The following is a 14,663-nucleotide window of genomic DNA, read 5'->3' as shown; positions in this document are numbered from 1 at the left end:
CAAAAAATAATTCATTTTCTTAAATGTGAAATCACCACGCACACCGGTCATCTATACCCTTCCCAAAGTCCACAAAAATTCTACCAACCCTCCTGGACGACCAATTGTGCCAGCCTGCGGCTCAATCCTTGAGCCTCTTGGTTCTTACGTAGATTTCTTCATCAAAGAATTTGTACCTGTCACTGCCTGCTATGTGAGAGATAGCATGGCTATGATAAACCTTATCGAACACCATCCATTCGACCCCACATCAGATACACTATGCACCATGGACGTAGAGTCCCTGTATACCAACATTCCCCAGACAGCGGCTCTATTGGTAATACAAAAAACACTTGGCTCCCGCCCCCATACTGTTCCAACACTATTCATTTTACAACTGTTAGAAATCTGTTTGACAAGAAATTTTTTCACTTTTGATAACCTGTATTACCAACAAATCAAAGGGACTTCTATGGGCGCAATTTTTGCCCCCAACTTAGCGATTCTGTTCATGGACCAATTGGAGATAGGTTCCATTCTCACTGACACAAATCCATTCCTCCCAGGCATTTACCTATGGCGAAGATATATTGACGACATTTTTATCATTTGGAGACATGATATTAGTGCACTACAACAATTCCTTCATTGGTTAAATAACAACTGCTCAGGCCTATCGTTTACGATCTCCACTGATAAATCTGCCATTGCCTTTCTTGACCTGACAATCTTCCACTCTGAAGGCAAATTGCTCACACGCCTGTACAGAAAACCCACTGAGCGGAACACGCTGCTCAGTTACAGAAGTAACCACCCCAGGGCCCTGAGGGACTCACTTCCATATTCTCAATTTCTGAGAATCAGGCGCAACTGCTCTTCCAAAGCAGACTACTTCAGAGAGGCAGCCACTCTCTCATCTAAACTGAAAGATCGTGGTTACCCCAAGAGGATAGTAAAAAATGCATCCAAAAGGGCATGGTACTGCCCTCGTGATGTACTTCTGACTCCCAAACCCAAACGTGAACTGGAAAGAATAGCCTGCGTCACTACCTTTTCACCAGTATCCAACCAAATAAGAAAGTCTATAATTCAGCACTGGCCAGTCATTAATGCAGGTAGTCTTAGCATTGAAAGACCGCTATTCGCTTTCCGTAAAAGCAGAAATTTGAAAGATCACTTGGTAAGAGCAGCTCTTCCCACCACTGTCCCCCATGTAACACTTGATTCTTTTTGGGGTCTTTCTCCTATCCTAGGACATTTCAAATGTGGTGGTTGTAATGTTTGTGATTTTACGATTGAAGGCAAAAGTTTCACTGCCAATAACATTACAGTTAATTCGAATGCCTTCTCTAATTGCAATACCTGCAATGTTATCTATTTAATACATTGTCCTTGCATGAAACTGTACATTGGCCAGACTACACAAAAAGTAAAGACAAGAATTGGACAGCACAGAAGTCGTATCAGGTGTAACACACCCAACGCACCACTGGTGGAACATTTCACGGATGCCAAACACAACGAAGATGACATCCGCTGGACGATTCTGAAGGTACTCAAATTGCCACAGAGAGGAGGCAACATGACCCATTTGTTAAACCGTGAAGAACTAAAAGCAATAATCCTTTTTGATACAATCAAAAATGGCCTGAATAGGAATGAGGACTGGACTACCCTCTTATGAATTGACTAATACCATACTGCAACACCTTGGATTTTAATTGGTTGTTCTGGCTGATCTCTTGAGAAAATTCTTAACCTTGACTTGTACCTGTATATGCCACAAACTGTGACTTTCAACTGTATATACCACATTCGTCAGTACATGTTCAAATTTTACTTCCAATTGTGCAGGCCATTATCCCAAGCATGTTCTGTAAATAACTGTAATAAGTTAATGCGTAAATTACTCCTTTTTTGTCACACATTGACACTTACGCACGCCCTTGCATTGCACTTCACACTAACCGCACTTGGTTTTTCACTCACCCAAGATGGCCACCGCTGTTACACACAGCTATCACCCATCCATAGTCCTTCCTCCCTTTTGGCACCCCTCTGAGGTCCTTCAGTGGATTCCCGCTCTATTTAAATGAGAGCACTAAGCACCAGCGCCCAGTGCCTGCCATTGAGCCGGTTACTACACAGCACATTGTTGCTGAGGACAGAGATCTCCATTGCTGTATCTCTCCACAGGTAAGACAACCCCTCACCCCGATGTAATTGACTGTTTTAAGGATTTTTCCTCACTTAGGCAGCCTTTGACTAAAACCTCCCCTTATTTTCAATTCCTTCAAGCTTTGACTGTAACATATTAGTATATTGAAGCAATAACTTGGCGCATTGAAATGTGGCCCATCTGCACCACAGTCTAACTACCCAACAGCCGATCCAGGCAAGGAGCAGCACGCTCCAGCGCCCACTAAGTTTTATAGAAACCTTAACTGCAAGGTATGTGCCCTAGACTCATTTACATCCCAACCCCACATCGATTATGACACACCAAATCCAACCACAATGTAACTTTTTTTACAGCGACCAAACCAAAAGCAACAACGCTGTTCTTCATTGTCAGTTTCCACTCTGACCTGCCATATGTGATACCCCTATGTCCTCAATTGGGGCGTTAAAAACCAATCAAATGTTATAAATTTAGTCCTGAAGATGATCCCGTTAATCAATGAGCTTGGGATCGAAACGTCGACTTTTTAAAAATAGTGCCACAAATATCCATTGTGCTTACTCGTTGTGGTCTCTATTTTGTCAAACTTGCTACAACTTCATTTATGCCTGCAAGTTGCAACGGCTCTCAGTCTTTGCCTGTAACTGTTGTTTGTCCTTAACTGTCTGCATTGTTATTCCCTTTTTTTCCCCCCGCACGTTCCCCATGCTGTAGGGTGCAGGATTGTGCCCCACGATAAATGTAGTGTTTTCATTATCTTTGACCATATCCTTTAGTATCTGAAAAATAAAAATCCCCTGTCCGGCTGGACATCGGATGTGTATAGTAACCCATTGTGGTCTATATTTAATTTTATGTAAAATTTAGTGTCTGCTCAGGACCATTGTTTTCTACATATATAATTGATACCCGTGGTCCTTAGCCATTTTTCGGGTTCCCTTGTTTGTATAAAATACAGTTTTCTCCTAGGCACTTGCTTGTTTCTCTGCAGCGACAAACTCTTGGGTGTTATAAGTCAGTGTTACATGTTAGAAAATGGTATACATTTCTCTGCCTGTAATAAATATGTTTGGAAAAGTATGCAGCTAAATGATTTGCTTGGAACCATGTATAAAGATCTTTGTAAGTGAGCCCCCAATTCCACCGAAAGAGTGTAGGACTCACTTTCTATACTTTCGCAGTGTAACATGGGGGTGTTTATTAAAATATTTTCCAGGATGTGTTTTCCTTCCAGTCCAACCATGCGCTCGCCCCTGGTCCTGTGGCCATCCCAGATTTTTCATTATTGGCTATAAATGATCCTCTGTGCTGGGCCATGTCTGAGCCTCCATTATGGTTATGCCTGATACTCCGTAGGTTACGATGCTGGATCCTTCAGAGGCATCAAAGTCTCATCTTCCATAGGCAGGCGTGCCTGGTCCTTCGTAGGTGGCCGTGCCTCATCCTCCCTTGGTGGCCAAATCTGATCCTCATCAGTGGCCATTCCTGAGCCTTTACTGTTCACAATGCCTGATCCTCCATGGGCCACCGTGTTAGATTTTTCATCATCTGCCATGCCTTTTCCTCGTTAACAAGTGTTGCTTGGACAATAGACGGTCCTCTATAGTTGCACATACATGCCTCTCCCAGGCTGCTCATTCTGAATCTGCCTTGTTAGTCTAGCCTGCCTCTTACATTTAGTTTGCCTGCACAGAACTTGTGTTTTTTCCATGTGAATTTCTGTTTTCACAGGCCTTCAAATGCTAGTTGACAAGTTTTTTGCTTATGGTCAACTATTTTATATTATCATATGCAATTGTTGTGAGTCATAAGTATTTTCTATTTTAACATGTCATTTCATTTTTTTAAGGGTAATCCATTGTACCTCCAGTCGGCCCGAAATGTGACAGTGAATATACTTGACGACGACATGAACGTTCAGACCCGAGTAATAACAGGTAGGAATAAGTGCTATAGTAAAATATAGTAATTCGGTTGGCTCACGCACTCGGTGTATTTCAACTGAAAGGGAACAAGTGATAATACGTCGAATAGGGTGAGGGCGTGCAGTAAGGTATCGCTTTCTGATCAAAGGCGTGAGGAATAGGTAGAAGAAGCGCTCCCCCCTAGGGAAAAATGCCCTTTACGTGCACTGCTGAGTTCCCGAAATAAGGAACGTGATCCAACATTCATCAATTTTAGGCATCAAATGATACACAATTTCGTTGATTAGTTTGTTTAATTAGTTCAAGAATTTCTCATTCAAGAATGCTCAAAATGTTCATGATGCGTAACATATCATTTGCAATATATTCATTAATCCATGAATAGGATGCGTCATGCAAATTTCAGCTCATCCCAAGTCGGCATGGCGACCAACTAAGACTTGATGCCAACTTGTACGCTTTCTTCAATTTACATCCCCTGATGAAAGGCTGAAGAAGCCCGAAATTAATGGGGATGAGCTGAAATGTGTGTGACGAATCCTATTCATGAATTAATTAATATATTGCAAATGAAATGTTACTCCTCCTGAACATTTTGATCACTCTTGAATGAGGCAATTCTTGCACGAATTAAACAAACTAATAAACAAAATTGTGTATCATTTGATGCCCAATATTGATGAATATTGGATCGCGTTCCTTCTTTTGGGAACTCGGGGACTTTTTCCCTAGAGTGAGGGCTTCTTCTACATAGTAAAATATAGCCCATGTGCTGTTCGATGTTCATATAGTGGTCACATATATCGTTTTGCTTGCTCTGATTTGTATTAACCTAGAAGTAGAAGTTTTCAAAACTTTTATAGTTTCAGTGCTTGCCCATTTATAAATGGCAATGCACACAATCGCAGACTGACACACTCATTTTGGAATCTTGATTGCCTTGTCATTTTGGTGTTGCTGCCAGTTGCAAGGGTATACATTTTTAATGAATCGGCTATTGTGCTGCAGGTACTCAATCATGCTGGAATATTGGGTGTGGCGGGGTTAAACAGTCATGTTGGAGTTACCATGGTCACCAGCTTATCCATGTTCACATTGGTGATGGTCGCGGGCATGCCCAGATATGATTGGGCCACAAGTTACAGGCTGTACTTAGGCCACTGCTGTTGGATCCTCAGGAGGAAGAGGCTCTTGGATCCTGTCTCTTGTCCCTAATATGGTCCCAAATATCTCCCTCAGCCAGTATGGTTTATAATTCCCACGGTGCATTAGAGTGTGAGTGATCTGTACTAGGATGGCAGCCCTTGACTAGTGATGGTGCCACCACACCCGCTGATCCGTGCATCCTTCAGTTGCTCTCCTCCCTCCCCTTGCAGGCGCACAGGGTGTCGATGCCTACGGGAAGCGGTTCCAGGTGATGTCAAACTCGGGGAAATTGCTCTTTTCTGCAACCAACGAAGAGGTGGTCGTCGGAGCGGAGAGATTGCGTGTTTTAGGTAAGATTGCTTATTAATTAAAAATTGAATTGACATTTCTTGAGGCATTGTCAATCAGAAAATCAGCCGAAGTTATCAAGGAACGTTATGTACACAAACAATGGTTGGAGGAATAGTCTTGGCACTCATGGTTTTTTTAAGCAGTGGTCTTCTCTTCTTCTTGTGCCAGCTGCTCCTTGAGTTAAAGAATTTGGTGATCTCCTAAAAAGTGGCAATACATCTAATATTTTACACATTAAAGTTGTCAAATATATCAAGAAATTTAAGCCACACCAATGGAATATGGGACAATTATGTAAAGAAGTGTATATAAAAGTGAGATTCAGCAGCCTCCCTTTTGTAATTTCGCACCAGACATATATTCAAAAAAGAAAACTTTGCAAGCGAGAAAAAACATTTAGGTGCCGATTCCGATCCGGTAAAACCCGGGTACGAACCGTCGGATGGAGCGTTTTCTCCGTCCGACTCGTACCCGGGAAAACCACCTGACAAACCCGCAAGTACGATTCGTACAGAAACACCATTTCCGTACGAATCGTAAAAAACACCGACCGGCTACAATATACCCACAATTCCGATCCGGGACACCGCGTACGCGACATTCGCACGGAGTCAGGCAGCGTTTTACGGATCAGTAAGTACGATTCGTACCCACAGCACCTCGCACGGCAATATTTTTACGGCAACCAAAAAGTGCCGGAAAAGCTAAGTACGCCGCGATGCACGACGAAAAGGGGGCTCGGTACGCACCGTACCCCCATCCCTACACGTCCGCACCGTACCCCCAGCCCCCCATGTACGCACCGTACCCCAGCACCCATACGTGTACGTGCCGTACCCCACCTCCGTACCACAGCCCCGTACCTGTACGCACTGTACCCCCACCCCCGTATGTACGGTGCGTACGCCCCGTATGTACGGTGCGTACCCCCACCCCCGTATGTACGGTGCGTACACCCCGTATGTACGGTGCGTACACCCAGTGTGTACGGTGCGTACCCCCACCCCCTTGTGTACGGTGCGTACCCCCACCCCATATGTACGGCACATACCCCCAACCCCGTATGTACGTGCGTACCACCATCGCTACGTGCTGGGGGTACGCACCGTACATAAGGGGGTGGGGGTACGCACTGTACATACGGGGGTGGGGGTACGCACCGTACACACGGGGTGTATGCACCATACATAAGGGGGTGGGGGTACGGCATGTACACGTATGGGTCCTGGGGTACGGTGCGTCCATTGGGGGGGCTGGGGGTATGGTGCGGATGTACGTGGGAGGAGTGGGGAGCTGGGGGGGCCGTACGACTCGTGCCCCTCGCTCAGGTGTGCCCGGGGTAGGGGTGGTACACAGTTCACTCCATACATGATGTTTTACATGCAGTTGTGTATTCGGACGGAGCGTTTTACATGCGTTTGTATATTCGGATGGACGGTACGGATCGTACTTGTGCGCTCGGACTTCAGTTTTACGAATCGTACGTAAAACTGTCCGGGGACGTGTCGTAGCCTTTTCCCGATGTCATTCGTATGTATTTTCCACGTACGATTTGTACTTGGTCATTTGTACGGGACTTGTACGATTCGTACGTACAAAAATACAGATACGATTCGTACGGGAATTTTTCTTACCGGATCGAAATCGGCACCAAAATTGGAAATTCAATGAAATAAAGTTAAAAAAATTATATTTTGTACTTTTTTTTTATCGTTCAATAAATCCTGTTAAAAAAAAATAACATGGAAGGCAAAATATGGATAGGTCTCTTGGGAACAGGGTTAACAAACTCCAAGAACTTTTGATACAAATGATGTTTGTTTATATTTTGTCTCTCACTGAAATAGTTGAAACAATGCAACGATCTTGTATTCCTTCTATATATCATTTTGTCACGTTCATGTAAAAAGCTATTGGATTTCAAAAACAGTTGAGTTAGAAGATCGCTTCATTTCTTGCTAGAGTTTTGTGCCTCCTTGTTAGCCATTCAAGCACTCCTGCCCTCTGCCATGACCTGTGAAGACTAAATGTTTTAAAGTAATCCACAAGTCATCTCTGAGGCTGTTGTTAGGACAGGCAAGCTAGCAAGTGTTTAAAGAATGGAGCCTTCTTCGAGCAGTACCACCTCCAGCTATTGGCTCCTGCGACCGGTGGCTTCATAGCCAACACCTATAAGCTAGGCTTCTATTGGCTCCTGCAACCAGTGGCTTCATAGCCAGCACCCATGAGCTAGGCTTCTGCAACCTGTGGCTTCATAGCCAGCACCTATGAGCTAGGCTTCTGCAACCTGTGGCTTCATAGACTATGAGCTAGGCTTCTGCAACCTGTGGCTTCATAGCCAGCAACTATGAACTAGGCTCCTGCAACCTGTAGCTTCATAGCCAGCACCTATGAGCTAGGCTCCTGTAACCTGTGGCTTCATAGCCAGCACCTATGAGCTAGGCTTTTGCAACCTGTGGCTTCATAGCCTGCACCCATGAGCTAGGCTCCTGTAACCTGTGGCTTCATAGCCAGCACCTATGAGCTGAGCTTCTGCAACCTGTGGCTTCATAGCCTGCACCCATGAGCTAGGCTTCTGCAACCTGTGGCTTCATAGCCAGCACCCATGAGCGAGGCTTCTGCAACCTGTGGCTTCATAGCCTGCAACCTGTGGCTTCATAGCCAGCACCTATGAGCTAGGCTTCTGCAACCTGTGGCTTCATAGCCTGCACCCATGAGCTAGGCTTCTGCAACCTGTGGCTTCATAGCCTGCACCCATGAGCTAGGCTTCTGCAACCTGTGGCTTCATAGCCAGCACCTATGAGCTAGGCTTCTGCAACCTGCGGCTTCATAGCCAGCACCCATGTGCTAGGCTTCTGCAACCTGTGGCTTTATTGTATTGTATTGTATTGTATTGTATATCGATTTGTAAAGCGCGATTGCTGCCCCACGGGCGTCCAAGCGCTGAGGATGTAGACAGAGTAGGAAGGTACGGCAGAAGTTTAGGACAGGTTGGATCTAGCAAACAAAAGGGTCTTTAATTGTTTGCGGAAAGATTGCAAGTTGGGGTTGCATCTAAGTTGAAGAGGGAGTGAAGCACCATGAGCTAGGCTTCTGCAACCTGTGGCTTCATAGCCAGCACCCATGAGCTAGGCTTCTGCAACCTGTGGCTTCATAGCCAGCAACTATGAGCTAGGCTTCTGCAACCCGTGGCTTCATAGCCAGCACCCATAAGCTAGGCTCCTGCAACCTGTGGCTTCATAGCCAGCACCCATAAGCTAGGCTTCTGCAACCTCTGGCTTCATAGCCAGCATCCATGAGCTAGGCTTCTGCAACCTGTGGCTTCGTCGCCTGCACCCATGAGCTAGGCTTCTGCAACCTGTGGCTTCATAGCCAGCACCTATGAGCTAGGCTTCTGCAACCTGCGGCTTCATAGCCAGCACCCATGAGCTAGGCTTCTGCAACCTGTGGTTTCATAGCCAGCACCTATGAGCTAGGCTTCTGCAACCTGTGGCTTCATAGCCAGCACCCATGAGCTGAGCTTCTGCAACCTGTGGCTTCATAGCCTGCACCCATGAGCCTGGCTTCTGCAACCTGTGGATTCATAGCCAGCACCTATGAGCGAGGCTTCTGCACCCTGTGGCTTCATAGCCAGCACCCATGAGCTAGGCTTCTGCAACCTGTGGCTTCATAGCCAGCACCCATGAGCTAGGCTTCTGCAACCTGTGGCTTCATAGCCAGCACCCATGAGCTAGGCTTCTGCAACCTGTGGCTTCATAGCCAGCACCTATGAGCTAGGCTTCTGCAACATGTGACTTCATAGCCAGCACCTATGAGCTAGGCTTCTGCAACCTGTGGCTTCATAGCCAGCACCCATGAGCTAGGCTTCTGCAACCTGTGGCTTCATAGCCAGCACCCATGACCTAGGCTTCTGCAACCTGTGGCTTCATAGCCAGCACCCATGAGCTAGGCTTCTGCAACCTGTGGCTTCATAACCAGCACCTACGAGCTAGGCTACTATTGGCTCCTGCAACCTGTGGCTTCATAGCCAGCACCTATGAGCTAGGCTCCTGCAACCTGTGGCTTCATAGCCAGCACCTATGAGCTAGGCTTCTGCAACCTGTGGCTTCATAACCAGCACCTACGAGCTAGGCTACTATTGGCTCCTGCAACCTGTGGCTTCATAGCCAGCACCTATGAGCTAGGCTCCTGCAACATGTGGCTTCTTAGCCAGCACATATGAGCTAGGCTTCTGTAACCTGTGGCTTCAGAGTCAGCACCTATGAGCTGAGCTTTTTCTACAGGCTCTGGAAATGTATGTCAAGGAGTTGTATCCAAGTTCAGGAATGAAACGGTTTGTTCTCCCCTCTGGTCCATTACACTGCATACTATTACTTCCATGACATTGGTGCCCCGAGCGCCCCTTGACTCCAGGTTCTCTAGTTCAAGCCTCTGTGTGGACAAAAAGAACACATTCTTACAGCTTATTTGTAGAAAATACTTTTTCTGTTGCGCCGGAATGCTCCAGTCTTGAAAGGTGAGCTATTAGGGTTAAGGCCAAACTGGGAATTTAAATTAATACATCACAAGACTAACCAGTAAGAAAATGCAGTCTCCGGGAGGCAGAGAGTACCCTCTGTTCCTTTAAGAGCATGGCTTTAAGTGGGTCGGTCTCACGGGCTCTGAGCACCCGCAGTTTTTAGGTCTCGCCTGACCCAGCGCATGCGCTGGTCTGGCGAGACTTGTTGAGAGGGCTCCAAAAAGTGCTACCAGGCCAGCCTAGAGCTACAGTGCATGTGCGCGGGCGCGCGCGCCGCACTTTACCGCGATTACTTACACTTTCACGGCCCTTTTGATGCGATCACTTTCACTTTCACGGCCGCTTTGATGTTTGATGTGATCGCGATCACTTTCGCGGCCGCACGGCCACTTTGCATAGCCAATAGGTCTCGCTTTTGGGACCTTATAACTATTTAGTTATGCAACTTATAATGTTCCAAAGGCGAGACCTATTGGCTATGCCAATGCTTGTTTTAAGGGGGCCTCGAAACGGGTCTCTGTCGGGGCACGGGCTCTGTTTTTTGCCTGGCACAGGCGTCCGTTTTTTCCCCGTAGTGCAGTGACAGCAAGCACATCGATGTGCGCGTGGTGAGCATTTTAGGGGAAGGGAAATCCTTTAAAGAGAGTCATTTTCTCTCTGGATTCCCTTCTCCTTTTGCACCTCAGGAGCAGAAACATTGTTGTGGTGTCACCAGGATTTAAGTGGAAGTTTTTTCAGTATTATACACAAGCCATAGTTGCTGCTTATTTATCTTATGCAACTAGCAACCATTGACAAAGCCAATAGTCCTGACTTGTAGGTGTGATGTGACTCGTATCATATATCTGGATGCAATGACAGGAACAGCAAAATAGAAGTCGGGCGGCACACTATGCTAAACACAGATGTTCAGCTTACGTGTTTTAAGCCACGCCCTTAATTACAGTTGCCACGCCCCTTTGAGAGACCCACCAGTTTTGTCATCCCACTTAAAGCCCTCTTTAAGAGTAAATGGAGGTTTGCAATCTGAACTCATCCACAGGCTGTATGTATTACCTTGAAATGTGCTGTCTTTATTTCTATGATGTTACACTATTATTCTAGTGTTTCTATTGGTGTAGAGCACGCTCACTTTGCAGGCATGAAAGCCCCATACGTCACCTTCAAATGGACACCTTGTATCTTCAGTCATTGATACCAAGGAGGGTTACGGGCGGGATGGGAACCAAAGATGGCGGTCACTTCAGATCCAGACCAGCGAGAGAACACTCTGGGAATTAAAGAAGAAACACTTGTTGTGCTCCGCGGCTCCGCCAGTTCTAGAACTCTACTGGGTGGCACCCTGGAGCTGGCACACTGACGATGATCCCTGGCAGCAAGGGCCATCAAGTGGCAATGAACAGGCGCTGAACTTCCGTGAAAGAAAAGTACAAATATACACGTGGGACCGCCGCCTCAGATAGTTCCAGGCTTTGATTGATCAATCCATAGAGATAAGGACTCTTGTGCCAGTATCTCCGCAGCAAGTAGTTTAGCGCCTTGCTCCCCAGCCCAGCGCTTCCTGCGCCCTGTGCTCTCTGTGCCCAGTGACACATCTGCAGTGCATTTCTGCAAAGATGGTACCTTCTGCCCCTGGGATCTCTTACACATAACAGCGCCTCCTAAAGCCAGCATCTTCTGCAGCCAGATGAACCTCTGCTTGCATCCAGTGCACCAGCAGAACATTCTATAGCCAGCATCAGCACCGCCAGCTCCTCATTCCACCCTATGCAGTTGCCCCCCTATTCCTTCTCTTAAACCAAGCAGCTCAAACTTCAGATCATACTGTGTCCAGCCCCGCAGCTGCGGCCGATGCAGGTCAGAGCGGTGGGGCCGGCGGGGGGGGGGGGGGATTTCGAGAGAAGATCACGAGGGAACATTTATTATTTATTTAATTTTCTTGTATTCGTCTCTCAAAATCCCCCCCAGCCTGCCCCACCGCTCTTACCTGCAGCGCCCGCGGCTGCAGCCACGCCTGCACCAAGCATACCCCGAAGCCAACACATCTTCTGCATCTCACTCGCCCAACACCTTATAATCCAGGCACAGCATTGCCCCAGCACTTTTACGTCATACCTCGCCGGCACCAGGCTCATACTGCACCCAGCTGCTTCTGGACTGCTGTCGTCATACCACATCTGCGCCCATCTCATCAAATGTCTTCAGCACAGAGCTCATACCTGCACCCAACGGCTTCTGCACCTACCTCATCGTACCCCTTCAGCACCCAGCTGATTGCAACTCTTCTGCACCCAGCTTATCGTACTCCTTCTGCACCCAGCTGATCGTACCCCTTCAGCACCCAGCTCATCGTACCCCTTCAGCACCCAGCTCATCGTACCCCTTCAGCACTCAGCTCAACTGACCTCTTCTGCATCTACTGATCCTACCCCTTCAGCACCCACCTCTTCATACCTCTTCTGCATCCAGCTCATCGTACCTCTTCTGCACCCAGCTGATCGTACCCCTTCAGCACCCAGCTCATCGTACCCCTTCAGCACCCAGCTGATCGTACCCCTTCAGCACCCAGCTCATCGTACCTCTTCTGCACCCAGCTGATCGTACCCCTTCAGCACCCAGCTGATCGTACCCCTTCAGCACCCAGCTCATCGTACCCCTTCAGCACTCAGCTCAACTGACCTCTTCTGCATCTACTGATCCTACCCCTTCAGCACCCACCTCTTCATACCTCTTCTGCACCCAGCTCATCGTACCTCTTCTGCACCCAGCTGATCGTACCCCTTCAGCACCCAGCTCATCGTACCCCTTCAGCACTCAGCTCAACTGACCTCTTCTGCATCTACTGATCCTACCCCTTCAGCACCCACCTCTTCATACCTCTTCTGCATCCAGCTCATCGTACCCCTTCAGCACTCAGCTCATCGTACCCCTTCAGCACTCAGCTCAACTGACCTCTTCTGCATCTACTGATCCTACCCCTTCAGCACCCACCTCTTCATACCTCTTCTGCATCCAGCTCATCGTACCTCTTCTGCACCCAGCTGATCGTACCCCTTCAGCACCCAGCTCATCGTACCCCTTCAGCACTCAGCTCAACTGACCTCTTCTGCATCTACTGATCCTACCCCTTCAGCACCCACCTCTTCATACCTCTTCTGCATCCAGCTCATCGTACCTCTTCTGCACCCAGCTGATCGTACCCCTTCAGCACCCAGCTCATCGTACCCCTTCAGCACTCAGCTCAACTGACCTCTTCTGCATCTACTGATCCTACCCCTTCAGCACCCACCTCTTCATACCTCTTCTGCATCCAGCTCATCGTACCTCTTCTGCACCCAGCTGATCGTACCCCTTCAGCACCCAGCTCATCGTACCCCTTCAGCACCCAGCTCATCGTACCCCTTCAGCACTCAGCTCAACTGACCTCTTCTGCATCTACTGATCCTACCCCTTCAGCACCCACCTCTTCATACCTCTTCTGCATCCAGCTCATCGTACCTCTTCTGCACCCAGCTGATCGTACCCCTTCAGCACCCAGCTGATCGTACCTGAGCTGACTGGTCAGTTGTGATGAGCTCCTGGATACCCTCATGGGTGACGAGAAGCACTCTACAAATCTACTCATTGATTGATACTGCATCTGCACCCAGCTCATACCGCACCCAGCTGCTCCTGCGCCCATCATCGGGCCGCGTCTATGCCCAGCTGATTGTGTGGCTTCAGCACCTGCTCATACAGCCCCCAACTCCTTCTGCGCCTGGTTCGCCGCGCCTCTTCTAAGCCCAGCTCATTGTTCCTCATCTGCACTCATCCCTTCATGCCTCACCTGCACCCAGCTCATACTGCACCCAGCTGCTCCTGCACACAGCGACTGCACCCCTTCTGCTCGTCGTGTACCCACACTTTTGACGCCTCCTGCTGCCAGCACTGAGCTTCATGTACACCCAGCACCTCTGCATCTGCACCTTGTGACTCCAGCCACCAGCACATGAAGCTTCTTACCCCCAGCATAGCTTGCACCTCGTGCAGACAGCATTACATTCACGTCCAACCTCCTCACCGGTGCCACTGCACACTGAACTGCTGCAGCCATCGATCCACGAGTAGTGCTTCACCCAGCGAGCCCCTCTTCACAGAGCAGCTCAGGAATCAGTCTCAGCATGGGCACAGCCCTACAGTCAGCCCCTCTGCTGCCAACACCCATACAGCTAGTACCCAAGAATTCTGCACACCTTCAGCGACCACCACTAAAGCCTACACTCCTGCAGCGGACTCATGGAGGCTGCATATCTGCAGGCAGCTCATGAGCAGCACAGCAGGCACACCTGCAGCCAGCGCATGAGCAGCAAGCACACCTCCCACAGCACAGGAGCAACAGACAAACCTGCAGCCAGCACATGAGCAGCAAGCACCTCTGCAGCCAGCGCATGAGCAACATGCACACCTCCCACAACACAGGAGCAACAGGCACACCTGCATCCAGCGCATGAGCAGCAGGCACACCTCCCACAGCACAGGAGCAACAGACACACCTGCATCCAGCGCATGAGCAGCAAGC

General features: G+C 48.2%; 1 protein-coding gene across 4 annotated transcripts in view; it reads left to right on the top strand.

Moving 5' to 3' along the window:
• The window catches only part of SGCD (sarcoglycan delta), a 941,570-nt gene that overhangs the window by 774,743 nt on the left and 152,164 nt on the right, over positions 1-14,663 (top strand). For all 4 annotated transcript variants that reach the window (XM_085617619.1, XM_085617616.1, XM_085617618.1 and 1 more), the window contains 2 exons: positions 4,014-4,101; positions 5,466-5,585. In XM_085617619.1, coding sequence (XP_085473745.1) covers positions 4,014-4,101; positions 5,466-5,585 — 208 coding nt within the window. The remainder of the gene's footprint in view (positions 1-4,013; positions 4,102-5,465; positions 5,586-14,663) is intronic.

The sequence above is a fragment of the Triturus cristatus genome, chromosome 7 (assembly GCF_964204655.1).
Source record: "Triturus cristatus chromosome 7, aTriCri1.1, whole genome shotgun sequence".
Lineage (NCBI taxonomy): Eukaryota > Metazoa > Chordata > Amphibia > Caudata > Salamandridae > Triturus > Triturus cristatus.
The sequence above is the reverse complement of the archived record's forward strand: the minus strand, read 5'-3'. Positions and strand labels throughout refer to the sequence as shown.